Source organism: Ovis canadensis, chromosome 11 (assembly GCF_042477335.2).
Source record: "Ovis canadensis isolate MfBH-ARS-UI-01 breed Bighorn chromosome 11, ARS-UI_OviCan_v2, whole genome shotgun sequence".
In the NCBI taxonomy this organism is placed as follows: domain Eukaryota; kingdom Metazoa; phylum Chordata; class Mammalia; order Artiodactyla; family Bovidae; genus Ovis; species Ovis canadensis.
The window spans coordinates 60,022,501-60,041,872 of NC_091255.1; the positions used below are offsets into that span (position 1 = coordinate 60,022,501).

General features: G+C 43.2%; 1 protein-coding gene across 4 annotated transcripts in view; it reads right to left on the minus strand.

The window, feature by feature from the left end:
- The window catches only part of RPTOR (regulatory associated protein of MTOR complex 1), a 324,493-nt gene that overhangs the window by 151,631 nt on the left and 153,490 nt on the right, over window positions 1-19,372 (minus strand). For all 4 annotated transcript variants that reach the window (XM_069541947.1, XM_069541946.1, XM_069541945.1 and 1 more), the window contains exon 6: window positions 9,317-9,492. In XM_069541947.1, coding sequence (XP_069398048.1) covers window positions 9,317-9,492 — 176 coding nt within the window. The remainder of the gene's footprint in view (window positions 1-9,316; window positions 9,493-19,372) is intronic.

A 19,372-nucleotide genomic window follows, 5' to 3' on the forward strand; every position in this document is an offset into this window, starting at 1 on the left:
CTGACCATTCCACCTACAGTTTAACATTTTTGTTGAACTTTTCAAAAACTATCATCTATTTTCATGGGTTTTGCAAATTTCTCTGGTGTATCTTCTATTTTGTTTATTTTTACTGTTTTCTTATTTCCTTTCTTCTACTTACTTAGGGTTTGATGCGATTCTCTTTTTCTGGTCTTATAGAGAAAGCTTAGACTGTAAATTTTAGACTTTTCTAATTAAAATCTGTTAACATCATTATGATTTTGAGATTATTTTTGGTGCATGTAAGCCTAGCTCAGTAATTTTACCTATTGCAAACATGGTATTTTGCCCATGATCCATGAACACTGAGTCAGTTATTTCACAAACAGTGCCATGAGAAAGGTTATAGCACATATCTTGATGTGGGGTTTTCTAAGAGTTTCTATATACTGCTAAGAAAAAGTGCTGCCAACCAAAGCAGGCATGTTATTTATCAAAAGATGGTACTATATCTCAGCTATGTTCAGATATGAAAATGTACATCCTAGAACTGATGAAATATGACCCACTCTGCTGCTGCTGCTGCTAAGTTGCTTCAGTTGCGTCCGACTCTGTGCGACCCCATGGACTGTAGCCCACCAGGCTCCTCCGTCCATGGGATTTTCCAGGCAAGAGTACTGGAGTGGGGTGCCATTGCCTTCTCCATGACCCACTCTGCACATGGATAATTATAAACATTGTATCTTGTCTTACTGATGACCAGGACTTCTGATACTGAAGAACCACCAGAGAGAACCCTTGCCTTATTCCCAGTGTCAAGGAGAGTGCATCTCTAGTTTCTCCACTAAGCATATTTGCTGGAGAACCCTGTACAACCTTTACCAAGTAAATGCCCATGACTCAACTTAAACATGCTGGATTAAACATGCACATGGATCTCAAGAAAAAGAGTAAGACAAGGACAAGGAGAGAAAATTATGAGAAGCCAGTCATTATACAGATCATCTGGAGTGTCAGTGCTGGGGTCAGGACAGGGCTTGAATCCTGGCTCTATCAGTTACGACCATGCAGCCTTAACTCCCTCCTCTTGAGAGTAGGGCTGAAGGTAGGCCATGCCACACAGGCTTGCTGTAGGGGCTGAATAAGTTGATTCATGTAATGGTACAGCATAATGTTTAACAATTGTGAACTACTTTTATTACCGTAATTGAAAATTTTAACCAAGAGTTGGGCAATTTGTAGCAATTAAGCAGAGAGAGACTGGAAGCCCTAAACCTCCAAGGGGAAAACCCAAAAAGAAGCACCGTCATAATGGGGAATCTCCGAAAGAATGAAAACTGAGGTACCAGACTCGCTTGAAGGAGGAGCTAAGGATGAGAGTGCTGGTCCAAAATTTGTATGAAGAGCCGTAGAGCCCTAGGACTGCTCCTCCTGACTGGGAAAATTCTAGAAAAACTACCCAGAGGGGCTCTGGATGTGGAGACACCATGAACAGCTCAGGGCTGCCTTCATCTTTAGGACCGCCTTCCTTCCTGTTCCTGTTTGTTTACTGCATTTCCCTCGGGGTCTTTACAGTGAACATCTGATTTTCCTTTTATTTTTTTTTATCTTCGTTCTCTAACTAAATGTATTCAGTCCTAGCTTGCTTTAACTACATCTCACAGACATGAAAAGTTGTGCTCGTACTGTCATTCAGCTTTGAATATTTCATAATTTTTCAAAAAGTATTTCCTCTTTAAGGATTTTTTTTTTAAGAATAAGATTTTTAGTTCTCAGACATTTTAAAGGGGCTTCCCTGGTGACTCAGAAGGTAAAGAATCTGCTTGTGATGCAGGGAGACCAGTCTGATCCCTGGGTTGGGAAGATTCCCTCGGAGAAGTGAATGGCTACCCACTCCAGTATTCTTGCCTGGAGAATTCCACGGACAGAGGAGCCTGGTGGGCTACAGGCACTATGGTCACAGAGTCAGACACGACTGTGTGACTAACACTTTCACTTTCTTTTCATTATCATGCTCCAACTCTCTTGTATGGTGGTCTGAGAACAGATTTTACATGGCATCAATTCTTTGGGATCATTACAGCTTTCTCTGGAGTCTGGTACACAGTTTTTGTTTGTGAATGGTCCACGTATGCTCAAAAATAATGTGCATTCTCTGCTTGTTGGGTATATGGTCCTATATGCCTCTATTAGACTTAATTAATCCTGCTATTTAAAAACTCTAAACTACTTTTCTTACTTTGTATGTACTTAGTCTCAGCACCTACATCCCTGGTTTATTCACTTCTGCCCACAGTCTTTTCGGTTCCCATCTTACATGTTTCAAGGCCATATTGTTTGATGCATATAAAGCCACGATCAGAGTATCTTCTTGATTGTCTACTCTTTTTACCACAATAAAACATTTTTCTTTGTCCTTCCAATACTTTTTTAATCTCAGATTCTTCTTTGATGCAGATTAAAATTGTTCCTCCAGCTTTTTTGTTTGTTTGTTTCTATTTCTCCTCTTTCACCCTTTGATTTTCAACCGCTCAAATATTTTGTTTTAAACACAAATCCTGTGATACATGCTGTATCATGATAATTTTTATGCAACATGAAAATCACTGTCCTTTGAGAGGTGAATTCAACTCACTAAGAACTAACTAATCACTTTCACTTCAAAATTTATTCCAGACATCTTATTTCACATTTTCTATTTACTTTGCTTTTTTTTTTCTACCTTCTTTTGGAGAGAAGAAATTCTCTCTCCTCATGCGAACATGATACATTCTATTTCCATTCTTTTGGTGGTCATCACTAACACAGTGAGACCTAAACCTATACTTAATTTTCATGATCAGTATCTCAGATATTCAAACTTTGCTTCTACCTTTCTGGTCATTTATTCTTTCCATCTCTATCTCTTTGGTGGGAACTCCTCACCAGTCTTCTAGTTCTCTAACCTGTCCTTTAGTAATATTCATAAGGCCACCTTTCAATCCACCCCCTAAATTCTTTACTTCATCAATTATGTTTTTAATTACCCATATCTCCAACTAATCTTTCATATTTCTTCTTCCTGGTTCCAATATTCTCTCTTATCACTTCAGGTATGCTTATTCTCACTCTGAATTACTCTTCTATGGTATAGTGCTCTTGATTTTTATAGGCGTATATTTTCCTTCAAAGGAGAGGTAGCAACCTTGTTTATTTCCTTCCCTCTCAGCTCCAGACATGGCAGGCAAGTTGCACCATCCACTGCAAATGAGGGAAACGATCACATGCACACCCGAAGACCTGCCCTCTGCCTCACCTGCACCTTCTGGTCTTCACCTGCTCCACTCCCCACCCTCAACAGTATCAGCCATCAAGGGCTCCACACTGTTTCTGACTCGTTGAGTAGACTCGCTGGAGGACCCATCAATCTTACTCTTCTCTGGCAGCCCGAGGACTGAGCTCAGGGGAGGGAGTGAGCAGCCTGTGCCATCCTGTCTGGTCCAATTTGTTTCTCAGCAGCATAAATCAGGTTTCGGCATGTCAACTTTTTTAAAAAGGAGCTCTATTACAATACATTATGATATTCATCTTAATTGAGTGTATGTCAGAGACAGGAACAATGAGAGTACATCGTCTAGTTGGGGGAGAAAAAATATTTTCCTCAGAGTGGGCGCATGACAAATTACATAACCTAAAGACTGGAAATTACCCTGAAGCTCCCCTGGGCTTTACACAGCAGGGCCAAATTACAGTTATGGCCACAATGTCAGGGCCTCTGGATTAAAAAAAAAAAAAAAAAAAAGTTTAACTAAATCCCAAATTAAGTTTCTTACAAGGTCTACAACCCAAAGCATGACATTACTACAAAGTAAATTGGTAAGACAATTATATTCATGAATGTATCTAGATCAACTGCCCTGAAACATAAGAAATAAGGCAGTCATTTTAATTCAGTTTTTATAAGAAGCTGAAAAAGATGACAAAACAGAAAGCACCAATTCAATAGGTAGGCAGAAAGTTTGCTTTCCAGCAGAGAAGTTGTATTTGAGAAAATTGTACAGAGAATATAGAGAAGGCAATGGCACCCCACTCCAGTACTCTTGCCTGGAAAATCCCATGGATGGAAGAGCCTGGTGGGCTGCAGTCCATGGCGTTGCTAGGAGTTGGACACGACTGAGTGACTTCACTTTTCACTTTCATGCATTGGAGAAGGAAATGGCAACCCACCCCAGTGTTCTTGCCTGAAGAATCTCAGGGACAGCGGAGCCTGGTGGGCTGCCGTCTATGGGGTCGCAGAGAGTCAGACATGACTGAAGCAACTTAGCAGCAGCAGTACAGAGAGTAAATGGTGAATCCCAGTATCAAACACCAGAAAGAATTAATGTTTCTGAAAGCAATTCTGACTGATTCTTGGTTGAGTCTTCAGGACAAAATACAAAGCAAATGCCACAAGTATCACAAAATACAAAGCAAGAGCCTGCAGTGAGACAAGCAGGACACAGCAAAGGGCCAGGCTGGATGGACGATGCAGGACCTCAAGAGCAGCTGCGGGGCAGGGTGTCTGTGCAGCTGCCTCTCTCATTGGGCAAAGATGAAGACCAGACTTCCTATGCTGACAAATACACATTAATACTATGCAATTAACATTTAAACTCCTTGAGATTACTCAATTTAATTGAAAGGAAGGAAACACATTTCTTGACCTCTATTCAATCCGAGATAATGTCTGCCATTTTCATTAACAGACAATACAACTGCATGCCACACAATGCGATGGGCATCAATCTATTTCACAGCAAGTCCCACAGCAAATTAAGTACCACTGAGTTATAATTTCAGGAGCATACAAATATATCCATAAAATTTTAAATGTATTCTGCCATTCAATCTAGTAAGTAGAGAACAGCCTAAAGAAAAAAAGAAACATATCTTGGACTCATACTATATGGGAGTATATGGTAAGGAAATCATTTATAAGGAGAATAATATAATTGCTCACTTCAGAGTTACTGATATTATCAGTTTCTGATAATGAAGAAGATTAAGAAGGAAATGAAACAAAAATCAGAGAATGATGTATTCTGACAACTACTTCATCAAATAAGATTTATAAGCACATCTGGCATTAAATATACATACATGTATTATGTACACACAAAATAAGGCTATATCCTGTTTATAAGGCATATAACTTTCTCTAGCAACTATGCCTTGTATGAGTATAGTGCAAACCATCCTCTTAGTTATACAGGAATGTTCCTGAGCAAAGCTTTTTCCTAGGTTATTTATTGCTCAGGTTCCTTGACAAATAGGTAAGTGTAGCAGTCATTTTTAGGTAAAATCCTGGTTCCATTTTCTTTTTTTAAATTTATTCATTTGGTTGTGCCAGGTCTTAATTGCAGTACATAGGATCTTTGATCTTTGTTGCCATACGTGGGATCCTTTATTTATTACATGCCAGCTCTTAGTTGCTGCAGGCAGTATCTAGCTCTGACCAGGGACTGAACATGGGCCCCTGCAAAGTTTTAGTCCCAGGACTACTAGGGAAGTCCCTTGTTTCCATTAAAAGCAAGTGTTGGCAAACTAAGATTCCCAGGCCAAATCTGGCCCATTACTTGCTTTTGTAAGTAAAGTTTTATTGGAATACCGTCATGTCATGCTCATTTGTTTACATACTGTCTGTGATTCTTTCACGCTATGTTAATAGAGCTGGGACCCTTGAGTTCACAAAGCCTAAAATATTTAAAATCTGGCCCTTCATAGAGAAAGTCCATGGACCTCTATTCTAGAGCTAGTTTGAGCTATCCTACTTTTATATACCTGAATCCTAAGTAAATAGGATTACTAAAGCCCTATTCTTGGTTAGATAAAACAGAACATCAATACAGTGAAATGTTATGCCATCACTACCAATGACATTTACCAAGAGTTTATAGTGGTCAAGGATAAATAAATTTGTTATGCTAAGGTTTAAGTACCTGAAATTGAAAATTCAGTCTAATTGCATCAATGAAAAACATACAAACACAGGAAAAAAAGACTTTTTAACCAAAAAGTTAACACTAACTGTGGTAATGATGGTAAAATCTTTTTTACATTTTCCTTCTTTTTTTACTTTTTAGTAAATTTTCTACAAAGAATGTATATCCCACTTTTCATTGGAAAATATTAAACTGACTTTTAAGAAATCCTTGACCCTAAAAATATAAGTATTATCTGACAAACTGTCTCCTTTCTCCATGTGAAAAAAAAAAAAGGCTGGTATTTTTCTTTAAGCTGTTACAAAGAAGTACACGTTTCCCTTGACAATTCTTCCAATGAATACGGTTTATTGCTATTCACAGGCTAAGAACACTCAGTGAAATGTTATGTTCAATCTAATTTCTATTCCTCAATATGCAGAAAGTGGTTAATTGTAAAAGATCTTCCCACCTGGGACTCTGCTTAATCATTCCAGGCAGTGCTTATCTGATGACCAACACCCACAGTCGTGATGTATTGATCTCAAAGTCCATTCTACGGTAACCATATTAGTTTCATTCGCTTTTCACTGTGCTTCCTACTGAATACTTACTTTTAAAAATTTAATTATATATTAACTCCAAAAGAGGATTTCAGGTAAGTACCGAGACAATGCCTCACATCACGGTGGAGTGAAAGCCTGCTGCCTGACCCTAGGGTAAGAACCCACAGCTGCCAGTGAAGGGACATCTGGCCCTCCTGACTGGTGGAGGACCACAGGGCTGCAGCCTGGGCGGAGGGGGCATCGGGGAGAAACAAATCAACTCATGCTGGCAGCAGAGTGGGGAGTGGCGAGAGCAGAAGGCCCGTCTATGCTCCTCCTGCTGCTTCCCTCACCCATCCCTGCCCTTCTACTCACAGCCCCCTCTGACACAGCACCCAGCCCAGGTTCCGGAGCAGAGCTGGTGTGCACCGTCAGCTCTGGAGCAGTAATGACAGGAAATCCCCAGGCATCCCTCCCTATCCTTACACAGGTTATCTTAAACAGTATTTGTAAGTCATTTCCCCAGGTTAACGCCTCCCCCTGCCAGACCTAGAAGAGCCAAGGTCCTTAGCCCAACATCAAGGCAGTTGACCCTCTGATGTCAGCCCACCCTCTGACCTCATGTCACCCTTCTGGACGCCGTCCTCTACTGACCCACGTTTGTGCATGAGGAGTCACCTGCCTGTGTGTTCTCTGTTCCCCTTCAAGTCCCACTATCTGCCCAGACCCAGACTCAGTTTCCCTCTCTTCCAAGAAGTCCTCCCTTACCCCCTTGGCCCCTCTGTCCTCTGGAAACACAAACAGCCCTTATTGCCATACCCTTGCTCGTGGATGCCCTGAAATATTCAGATTTCCTTGTCTGGCAGGAAGCACTCATTTAAATAATGAATTTTCAGGCCACATCTTGTCTCTTCAATGAGACCATAAATTTTTGAGGGCAATGGTTCTTTGCACTGCCTATAGTGCTTAACATGGGTTTTAAGCACACTGGTGGTATTTAGTAAATTATTTCTTGGACAATGAATAAAATGAACGGCTTCCTGAGCTATCTGGACCACAGATCTTCCTGAGGTCATGTTAAATGGCACCATAAACCTTTTCTGACAGTGATCACGGAGTACAGAGAATTAAATAGAAAAATTCACAAATGAAAGAATGAAAAGACCTACAGTCAAGGGTAGGAGCATGGCCAGGGAGCAAAGGAGTGATGCTCTGAGGCAGTGTGGGAATGGCTGCCTCAGCCTCACGGGAGGGCAGGTCCCTGCTTCCTCCTTTCCTGTCAGCCCAAGCCTCGGGATAAACTGGGGAAGCCTCGGGATGGAGCCAGTGTCAGCACTGGCTTCAGGTATTTCCAGCTCTGCCTCATTCGCCTTCTCTCTCCGCAGGGGAGCTTCTACCTCCATGTCTCCTGCTTTTCCACCTCCCTCCCTCTGCTGCCTGCCCCAGAGCCCAGCTCTTTGCTGTAATCTCCCAACATGCTAACAGGCAACAGCCACCCCCTCCTAGCAGGAATCCCATCCACTGTGTCCTTCGTTTCAAACACCATAGTTCTCCCACCTGTGTCTCTATGGGATTCTTTTCAACATCAACATCCCTGGTTCGTAGTCTCACTGTGTTATCAGCGTGTTCCTCCCTTCACCTTCCGTCACACTTGATGACTGTTCTTGATGACAACAGTCCTGCCTCAGCTCTCTTTCTTCCATGGGTGAGGTCCCTCGAGGTACACTTTGGCCACATGCATTCTGCTTTTTGCAGTGCAGTGGAGGAGCAGCCGAAGTCAGGCCCTGTCTGAGTGGGCTGAGCTGTGGAGTGGGCTCGGCAGCCGGGGCCAATGCCCATCACCCCCCTCCTTCTCCTCTAGCTCCTTAGGAATCAGCTGAGCTAGAAAAGGCTTCTCCCTGGAGAGACCCACAGCCGGGACTTGAGAGGGATGGGGTGGAGTGGGAGGCAGATGCCCTCTTCCAGGTGCTGTGTGTCAACCTGACGCTGCAACACAGGCAAAGCTGCAAGTCCAAGTTCTCCTTGAACCAGCCACCAGAGGCTACTTCATGTCCCACCCACCCCGGGCTAGTCACTCAAGGGGCCTCCCAAAGGGTTGAGCACCATGTTGCTGCCCCTAGAGTCCTCTCCTGTCTCAGTACTTTCTCTAGGGCTGTGGGGAAGGAACCAGGACCCCGTGTGTCTGGTGGGGTTAGGATAGGAAGTTGGCAGGAAGTTGAGGAAGAGGCCCCACCAGAGTCCAGTGAACCCACACTGCTGCATTGTCCTGCCTGTGGCTCACCAAGGGCTACTTACCTTCGTGTATATGGTTTCCAGCAAAACATAAAATGGAAAAGCAGATATTACATGGGAGCAAGACAGTCTAAGGGAGGTAGTTGGACTTGGAGGCAGGAAGCACACACATTCCACTGTGAGTCCTGCCAGGGACAAAGGGCCTTACATGCAGCTTCTACCATCCTGGAATAGCCCACGTACTTCCTCAGTCATAGTCACAAGAGCTTTGAACTTCTCAAAAGAGTGATGGCAGGGAAGTAATATGAAATATTCTACTTCAACTCAAGCAAAGAGTTATATAACTAGAGCTTTTTTTTTTTTTTTTTTTTAAAGAAAGTCCACTTTCTAGCACGACCTACCTTGGTACTGAGGACACCACCTCAGTTAGCCAAGATATGGAGAGGAAGCTCCTAGAAACCACGCACACACCTGACCTGGGGGAAAGCACATCCTGAACCCTGAGAGGACATCCCCAGCATCCACTCAGGGTCCTGAGTTCATGCCTGGAACTTGGTCCACCAGAGTCAGGTAGATTGGGTCCCCACAGCAAGCCCTGGGCGAGTGAGGTTGCTAGGAGTTGAGGCGGGCACCACTTACCAGCGCAGGGCGATTTTGATGGGGGTGGTGAGGCATGATGTGAACAGGTCAGCTGGGAGGTCGGGGATCATGGGCAGGAGCTCGTTGGCTTCACAGGCTGCCAGCTGAATGCAGTTCTTCATAGACGGGGGCAAAGGCATCTGGGCCAGTGGGTGGTTTGGGTTAATAGCAGCAACCTGCAGGGGGACAGGAAGGAGAGTGGCTTAGCCGTTGTCCACAACTGGAGACTAAGCCAGAAATGTGACACGAAGGAAAGGACCTGTCGACTGAGGCTTAAGGCTGAGGGGTTCCAGGCCGAGTGCCCTGAAAAGAGGCCCAGCTGTGGGATCCTCTCCTGGAGACGATCGTTAGCTCCAGCCCCAAATCACTCGTTATTCAAGGACTCTTGGGTTATAAAGGCTGGAGGCGGGGGCGCTCCATGAAGACCAGGTGCTGGAGTTTCAGGTGATGATGGCACTGAGGCGGGCAGATGAGGCAGGAAAGTGCAATTTTTAATCGCTGACGGCTACTTGCTTGTTTCCCAACTTGAAAAGAATGTTTATGCTTCTCAGGTTTTGCTCCTTACTAAGAATCCCCTCTGCATGACTGTTCCTTTCACATTTGCTATTTCATTTCCTTTTTACAACATTCCCATGAGGTAAGTTTTCTTTCCATTTTAAAAGATCTTTTACAATGAGGAAACTGAGACCCCAAGAAATGATGGGAATTGCCAGTCACCGGGCGAGTCCTGGTCATGGGTGGGGAGGCTGGTCCTGAGCTGAAGTTTCCCCTACCTCATCCCATTGGGGGCCTCCTGCACCCACACCACACCTATGACACTAACACGCATGCTCTGCAGGAGCCGGGCCTAACAGCATGCTCAGGTGCACTTTGTAAGTTGTACACACAAAGCTGTGTTCACTCATATATCCCTACCACAGATTATGACATGTAAAGTGTTGTCATTATTAATGCTGATAAAACCTTGTTTTATTTCTCAAATAGAAGGCAGTAAAAGTTGTATTTCTATTAATAACCCTTTCTGTTATAGGAATAGCAAGCCCAGAATACACATCAAATTCTAGTATACTTAAAATAAAAATGTCAATTTCTCAAGGAATGGGTTTTTTAAAAATTATTGTGCCAAAATACACACAATATAAAACTTACCATCTTATCCCTTTTGTTTGTATGGTTAGTGGCATTAGGTACAACCAGAGTGGGTTTTTAAAGCACAGAGAAAAGGGAAGGCAGAATCACGTTTAATCTTCTCCTTGGCTCCGGCGCTACGATCTAAAATAGCACCAGTGAAGCAACCTGCTCCACACAGGAAATTAGTTTCCAGGTCTGCTGTGACAACTCGCTAGGAAGGATGACAGGTCTGGGTGCCATGTGGGTCTGCGGCTCATCAGACCTGAGTCATGCGGAAAGACGTGGAGGCTGCAGATGTGTCAGAGTCAGGGGAGGCTGCCGGAAGTGCTCCACTCGCGTGCTCTGTGGAAGCATGTCCTCCCTGGTTCAGGGGGAGGATGACATTGGCGATGGGTCAGGCTCCGGGAGGGACATGGAGGGCACAGCTCTGAACAGTGAAAGGGGCACTGGGGAGCTGGCCTGGGACTGAAGCCGACACACACACATCTCGTGAGCATTACCACTAACGGGCACAGATGAGATGACTACAGGAAACCACTTAGGAAGAAAGCTGTTTATGTAAAAGCTAGATTCAATATTCTCAAATGCTGTCGTGCTAGTTTCAACTTCTCTGTCTATAATCCGCTTCCACAGTAAATTTACTTTCTGAGAACCGAAGAGCAGGTTCACTGGCCACAGCCCCCAAATGCTGCAGGCCTTCCACCTTCACTGTTGCCTGTCACTGAGCTGCAGACTCAGGCTCTCTGAAGTGAAACAGTCTGTCACATCAAGGCCATCTTTCTCCCAAGACAGAGGGCCCCAAGCAGAGACAAGGGTGCTCGGTGGGCTTAAGGGGACTTCTGCAGGGGTCAGGAGGTCCATGCGCTGTCCTCCGTGGAGGCGGTGCTCCGATGCCCTGACAGAGCCAGGCGGTGCTGTTGGGCAGCAAGTCTGCTCAGTGCCTCTGTGTTAGACCTGCCTCAGGCTGCACCTCGTGGTCCACAGGCACTTGGCCTGGAGCCTCGCAAAGTACCTGAGGCAGAGGAAGGCCAGGAGACAGGAAGACGATGCAGAAACATCTTCATCCCAAGTCCATTGGAAACTAAATTTCCCAATTCAAAATGGTCATTGATAGAAACCTTGATTTCTTAAACAAGCTCCTTGAAGTATGCTGGTGTATTATTGGCAGAAAGCACTAAGTGTGGCTACAGATAATCTTTAGTACGGTAACACAGTAATAGTCCCCCGAGGACTCATACCAGACCTGTCATCACCACTAGGCACTCAGAAGGCAGATGAGACCTTTGCACTGGGGTTAATTAGAATCAGTAACATTTTGTAAAAATGACATTCGAAACAAAGGATTCCAACAACAATTCACTTTTTCAAGCTTCTAACCCAAGAAAACAACAAACAAAAACAAATTATTTTAACAGGTGAGCTATTTCCTGTATATTGTTTTGGTTTTGTATTTATCTAAGATATTGACCTTTTAACTGAAATTCATCCTTGGAATAATAAATAGCCTGCATGTAAAGCTAACTACTAGTGATTCAGAGAACTTTTCAAGGGCACTCAAGTAAAGAAGCTGGTCCAGCTGGGAGCCGCCACTCACCCTGCAGGGCACACCCCAGATGTACTTGTACCCAAAGGGGCTTCTCCTGGGGAACCCAGAGGCTCAAACACCAAGAGAACTTTCTTCGTTAAAAGCTCACTAGAGCCTTCTGGAGGATTTGGGAAGGATCCAGAAAAACCCTCAATGCGATACACAGCAACCAGATCCAAGAGAGACATCTGCTACCTCTTCCACACGTGTGGATAATGTAGTGCTCGTGCGTTCAGAGCTCATGGGAAGGCTGGCCACACGGCTCACACAGGGCTTGGAATCACTCGCTCCAGAAACACGGCTGGCGGGGCTGGGGGTCGCTGGGGGAGCACCTGAATCTCTCATTTCCTAAATAAACCTCTGCCGTCATGCTGCTTCTTTTCTCCATGTACGCATACATGTTAAGAGACAACTTGACAAAGGCACCAATAATTTCAGAGGCGTCTTTAACAAGCAGCTTTCTGAAAATAACATCTACTTGGTAATGATTCCAGTTCTAGCTTAAAGCAACTTTTATTCTCAACTCAGTAACACCTACTTACAGTGGACATTTTTGCAAAGTTCAGAGAGAGATTAAGATCTGTAAACAGATCAGGTATTGCTTGCCCAGCTCATTTCAAAGATATTAATGGAACATCTACCACGCACCAGATACTGTACTTAAAATAGCAGATAAAAAGTGGAAGTAGTAATTTTTAATATATAATTTATATAAATCTCTATGTGTGTGTGTGTGTGCGCGTAGTCAGTCACTTAGTCGTGTCTGACTCTTTGCAGGCCCACGGACTGTAGTCCACCAGTCTCCTCTGTCCATGCAATCTTCCAGGCAAGAATCTTGCTCCAGGTTGCCATTTTCTATTCCAAAGGATCTTCCTGACCCAGGGATCGAACCCATGTCCCTTGCATCTCCTGCACTGGCAGGTGGATTCTTCACCACTAGCACCACTTGCAAAGCCTGAATTCTATATATATCAAATATTAAATAGCATTAATAATTTAGAAACAAGTTGTTGGAAACTGAAATTTAGGTCAAGAGAGCAGAGGGAGTCACTCTGTTGCAAGAAGACTTGTAACGATAACAGGGAAACCCCCAATGTTCCCCACAAAGAGCAGCTAAAGAACATGCTTCATGGTAATAGTCTGTCATGATTATCCTGAGAGCTTACCTAAATGGACCATCCATTGTTTTAAAGCTATTTCATTGTAGCAATCAGTTTCTAAAATGCTCTATAATTATTCTATAACTCAATAAAGATGCTTAGTTAGAAATTACAACGAAATTTCTCCCCAATTAACTCTTAGAGAAGCAACTAAAAGAAGGTAACTCAAAAATTCTCTGATCCTTTACATCACAAAGAGAATTTACGTTTGGGGGTTACTGTGAATGATGCTGCTGAACATCTGTGTACAGGTTTTTGTGTGGACACATGTTTTCAAGTCTCCAGGGTACAAACCTAGGAATGGAACTACTGGGTTGTCTACAGCTCCAGGTTTAACGTCTGAGGAATTGCCAGACTGTTTTCCAAAGTGGCTGCACCACTTTACTACTTACTTAACCACCTTGATGCGGTGCTATGGTCTGAATGTACATGTTCCCCCCAAAATCATATGCTGAAATCCTAACCCCCAAAGGTGACAGTGCTAAGAAGGTGGGACCTTTGGGAGGCGATTAATTTATAAGGCTGAAGCCCTCCTGAATGAGGTTAGTGTCCTTACAAAAAAGCAGCCTGAGCTCCCTGACCCCTTCCACCGCATGAGGACACAGCAAGAAGGCCAGGCCATGAACTAGGAAAAGGGCCCTCACCTGATCAAGCTGCACCATGATTTTGGTCTGTCCAACCTCCAGGACTGTGAGAACTCAACCTCTGCTGTTTAGAAGCCACCCAGTCTGTAGTATTTTGTTACAGTAGCCCAAATGGACTAGGACAGGTAGGAATTTAAGATTATTCATTTGATACTTTTCCTATTTTCTAACATAAAGATCTAGTGCTGTAAATTTCCCTTTCAATCGCTTTCACTGTATCTTATCAATGCTGACAGGCTGTACACTTCTTTTGTTTATTTAGTTGAAATATAGTTGACTTACAATGCTGTGTTAATTTCTGCTGTACAGCACAGTGATTCAGTTACACACACACACATATATATATATAAACACACACATTCTTTTTCTTATATTCTTTTCCACTACGGTTTATCACAGCATACTGAGTATAGTTCCCCGTGCTACACAGCAGGATCTCGTCTGTCCGTTCTATATATAATAGCTTACATCTGCTAACACCAGCCTCCCACCCCTTGGGAACCACGTCTGTCTTCCATGTCCACGAGTCTGTTTCTGTTTCATAGATAGGTTCGTTTGTGTCACTGTTTAGAATCCACACACATAGAAGTGATATCATATGGTACTCGTCTTTCTCTTTCTGATTTACTTCACTTAGTATGATAATCTCTAGTTGGAACCATGCTGCTATAAATGGCATCATTTCCATCTTTTTGTGGCTGAGTAATATTCTATTGTATATGTACCATATCTTTATTCACTCATCTGTCAATAAACATTTAGGCTGCTTCCATGTCTTGGCTATTGTAAATGGTGCTGTTTTGAACACAGGGATGCATGTGTCTTTCTGAATTAGAGTTTTTCTGGATATGTGTCCAGGAGTGGGATTGCTGGATCATATGGTAATTTAATTCTATTTTTAGTCTTCGAACATATATTCATTTTCATTCAGTTAATGTACTTTCTTTTATTTCCCTTGAGATTTTTAACCCATCAATTATAGGTTAATTTTCTTTCCTGAGATTTTTCTGTTGTCTTTCTACCACTGACTTCTAGTTGATTTTACTATGGTCTAAGAGCAGGCCTGTGTGATTTCTATTATTTAAAGTATGTTGAGGTTTGCTTTATGACCCAGGATCTATCTTGATGGATGCTTCATGGACACTTGCGTATTTTGCTGCTGCTGTTGGAGTGTTCAGTGTCAATTAGAGCTCTGCGACTGATATTCAGCAGATAGGATGGTGCCTTCTGTTTTTTCCCCTTGCAAAAGTCTTACTGTACAATGTTGAAGAGGAATAATGAGAATGAACATCTTTTCCTTGCTTTTGACCCCAATGTTAAGAAAAATCACCTACCCTCTTGTCCCTCCCCTCAAATGGGCTGGTAACTTCCCGCCTGCCCTCTCCCTGTGCATGGATCACCCAGCTGAGTACTGCCAGTTTTCTGGTTGCCACCAGAAGCACCATGGCCTGTGCCACCACAGATCCTTTGCGAGAGAAGATCAGGCCTTTGTCTCCACGGCCTCCAGCTGACAGAGGGGGCCCTCCTGATAGGAAGTCAGGCCATGCAGATGAGTCCTGCCAGGAACCACGGCACCCTGCACCCATATCCCATGGTGTTGATCATGATCTGTGGTCCAAAATATTAAGTGATTTCTGGCATGTTTTAAAATAGACTAAATTAGGAAAAAGCATTAAACTCTTAAGACTTAACTTGGAGAAGCTCTCAGTTTTATGATAGCTGCAATAATATACTATATTCATGGATTTGGGTTAATAATTTTTCCTTTATTTCTTTTTACATTTCATACAAATCAATCAAAGATTAAACATATTCAGTGAATCATAGATATATCTAAGGAAGATAACTAAAGGTAGCTTATATTTATTTATCAGACCAAATCTGTAAACGTTTCCTAAACAGCTACTTCATATGAAGCTTTCTTGATAGGTTTACATAATAGGTTTAATAAATACAGCAGACAACACCAATAGAAGAGATACTACGAGACAAGGCATAATCATTTTGTCAAATTAACTGCAGAAAAATTTGCTATATGAGGTGATCTGAGAAAGATTTCAGGTGCAGGGAAGTAGAATCTTAGTTACACCCTTAAAGTTGACTGTACTAATGATACACTTTGCTTGTCTGCGGATTTCATTTAATACCACCAGTAGTGAGGGTTTCTGAATTTTTTATGCAGAGAAATCACATTTCTTTTAGCCAGAGTCTTCAAATTCCAGGACTAGGAACAGTACAAGGTGCCAAGAGAAAAGAATGTTCCCATAAACATCATAAAAGGGAAGGTGCACAGGAGCTGAGTCTGGAGACACCTGATGTACATTCTGTTGCCCAGGCTGACTGGACTAAATGTAAAAGTGCTCTGCAAACTAGGAAAGGGTGTACAAACAGAGGTAGGCAGTGTCCCTCAGCTAAGGCCTCCGGGTGCTCTGGCCTCCCCTGGTGGTGCCTTTCCACCTTGCATGGCCTCCTCTTTTCCCACTTCTCAGTGGCAGTAAGGGTCCTGATCTTCGAGAAGCTGCTTTTCTTATCAGTGCTGTTCTGTGACACTTTCCACTTTCTGGTTAGCAAGCCAGCTCCCAGCACCCTAGGAAGCCCACCCTCCTCCTCCACTCATCATTTCCATAATGGCTTCATCTTCTCCAGCGAGGGGCTGAGGGTGGCTGTGTGGAGCCCAAAGAAAGGAGTTTCTGCTGTATTTGCTTACAGGTTCACTCTCCTATTAAAAGTGGAAATGGCAGCATTTTTTCTTAATTTACAAATGTGGAGGGGGGAGTGTTTCAACTAGATAATAGATTTCTTACTAATATCTGTTTTGAAATGTTCACTACTAAGAATTCTTACAGCTTACTATACATAGAGTATAAGATACAGAAGGGTGAACTTGACCAGCCTTTATTTCAAAAAGGGCCTGTCCAGGGTGTGCGTGGAGAAGCAAATGGGGGAGGTACTTCACTGCTGAAGCCTGAGGTGGTACAGGGGTAAGACAAGGCTCACCTGAAGACCTGCCATCAGGACAGCCTTCTGCTCACCCATGTCCTAAAGCCAGGTGTCCTGCAACCACCCCGCCCTAGGAAGCACCTGGAGGTGCTCTTCTCTAAAGAGAGTTACTGATATGTCCGGGGGAAACTAGGGTGGCTAGTGTAGTCGCCGGCTCCCAGAGAAAGAATACTCTCTGGACTGTGGGCAAGGGTGCTCCAGGATAGCCAGCTCCCATCTGCCTGCCCCTCCATGGCACACAGCAACAGTGGGTAGCCTCCCTTCATTCTTAAATATGAGAAGCAACAGGGAATCATCATAAGCCTTCTGTAAAAGGGAGAACAACCCAAATAACCCATTTATACAACCCAAATAACCCACAGATTTATACCGGAGGAAATGGAGGTAACTTAGAAAAAAGGACATTTTTCTAAAGTCCATATATTAAAACTTAAAGAAAAAATAAATAAGGTTATCACATCAACCTCTTGTTTCCCTACTACCTACAAATGGTAATTATGAAGCTATAGAAGAGAAAGAATGGGAGACATGAAAACACTTGTAACGTGAAAGCTAGAGATGGACAAGCCTGAGCCCCCTGCAGAGTTAGCATGGTGGACCCCCTCTCTGTAGCGTGAACATCCCGACAGCAAGTCCATGGAAAATGCTCACAAATTCACAGACACAAGCTCCATTTAGTAAGCAGTCATCAAGACATATTCCTTATCTACAGATAACCTCAGAATCAACTTGTGACACTCAAAAATCATAGACAGGCATTGTAATACTATAAATAGTAACCTTAACACAGAGTTAACTTCTATTTCAAATTCCACAGACATCCACACAATGTGCTGTCTACAATACTAGCAAAGGAAACACAAGGTTTCAAAATATGAATTCTCTAGTTCTATAGGATACACATTTAACATTTTTTGAAGAAACCTGAAGTGTGATGTTAGACATTTTTGTCACCATTAGTTTACATACTTGACATAAAAGTTAGTCACCGTGATGACTACATACGTGAAGATAATGTCATATATCAGTATGAACAGAGGATTTCAAATGGGTATTTAAGTCACTGTGAATTCAGTGATGTTGCAGGATTACACCTGTTTCTATGAAAATGAGTCTCTGCTGGACAAGGTGCTGAGCCGCTGGATGCTACTGCTGGAGCCAGCAGAAGCGGGTCACACTAAGAAGTTAACCAAATATTGGATCAAAATATGATTCTTGGTACTTCCCTGGTGGCCTTGTGGTTAAGATTCCACGCTTCCACTGCAGGGTACAAGGGTTCAACCCCTGCTTAGAAAACTAAGATTCCGCAAGTGATGAGGCGTGGCCAAACAAAAACAAAACATGATTCGCTTGGAGGTATTGTGAGAAAAGCCTTGTCAAGTGTGAACAGGCAGTAAGAGGCGAGAATGATGCCACCACAGTAATGGCCTGAGCCTCGATAATAGACCCCCCACCCAAAATGTGTCAAATGTCCTTGGGGGAAGACATTGTCCCACCACTGCTATGGTTGCCACCAAGAAACTGTCTGGGCTCCTGCCCCAAATCAGTGAGGACGGTCATGCTCAGGATCAAGTCTTACAGGGACACAGCACAGCTCCATCAGTCTCTGTAAAAGAAGGGCATTCCTTTTCCCACCACCGGACATCAACTCACCTCTCTGCCTCCACAGAGAGAGAGAAAGGCCAAGACTTGACCCCTGCTTCACTGTGGTCCTCAGTGAAGAGAAGGATCATAACTGCTCATGGGAATATCTACTGGGAGCAGAACTAACAGATGAAGAAACTAACAAAGGCCATTTCAAAGAGAATCCATCTTAAGATTTAGTCCCTCTTAGAGTCTTAGAGCTACAAAGATTTTATATCCAAGATAAAAGTTGATGCCAAAAAAACCCAAACCTGGATTCCCTTTCTCTGTCAACGTATATACTGCATATATATGGTGGATATAAATACTCCTCTGGCTTTTATCATGAATGGAGGTAGCTGGACCTCTGGACTCTTGTGATGGCTACAACAAAGCCACCGGGCAGACTTCTCAAATACACCTTCTCACCTACCATAAGAAGTAAGGGTGAGATTGTTCAGTGAAAAGAGTCTAAAACTCCACACCCAAACTGTCCATGATGAGTGTGGACAGAATGAAAACAATAGCACATGCCATATGGGGGGTGGGTAGGGGGTCGTATATGACCTAGCTTTAACCAATGAGATTCAGCAGAGGTCTCACTTGCTTTCGTAACAAAGAGACAGATGTGAGGGTTCTGCCCTTTCCCCTCCTCATCTAGCCTCAAAATGGAAGAATGTGCTGTAAGCATCAGGATAAAACATCAGAGTGCAAAGGCTAAAAACAGCCTGGTTCCCTGATGGTACTGCTGAATAATTAAATCATTTGCCTCAGAGTTCCTAGCAAAAATGACAAATTGCAACTTGTTTAGAAAGCAGAAGTGAGATTTTTCATTACTTACAGCAGTCCAAATGCAAGTGCTTCAAGTCTGAGAAAGATTACTCCTATACTTCCTTTCTTAGGTTGCTACTGG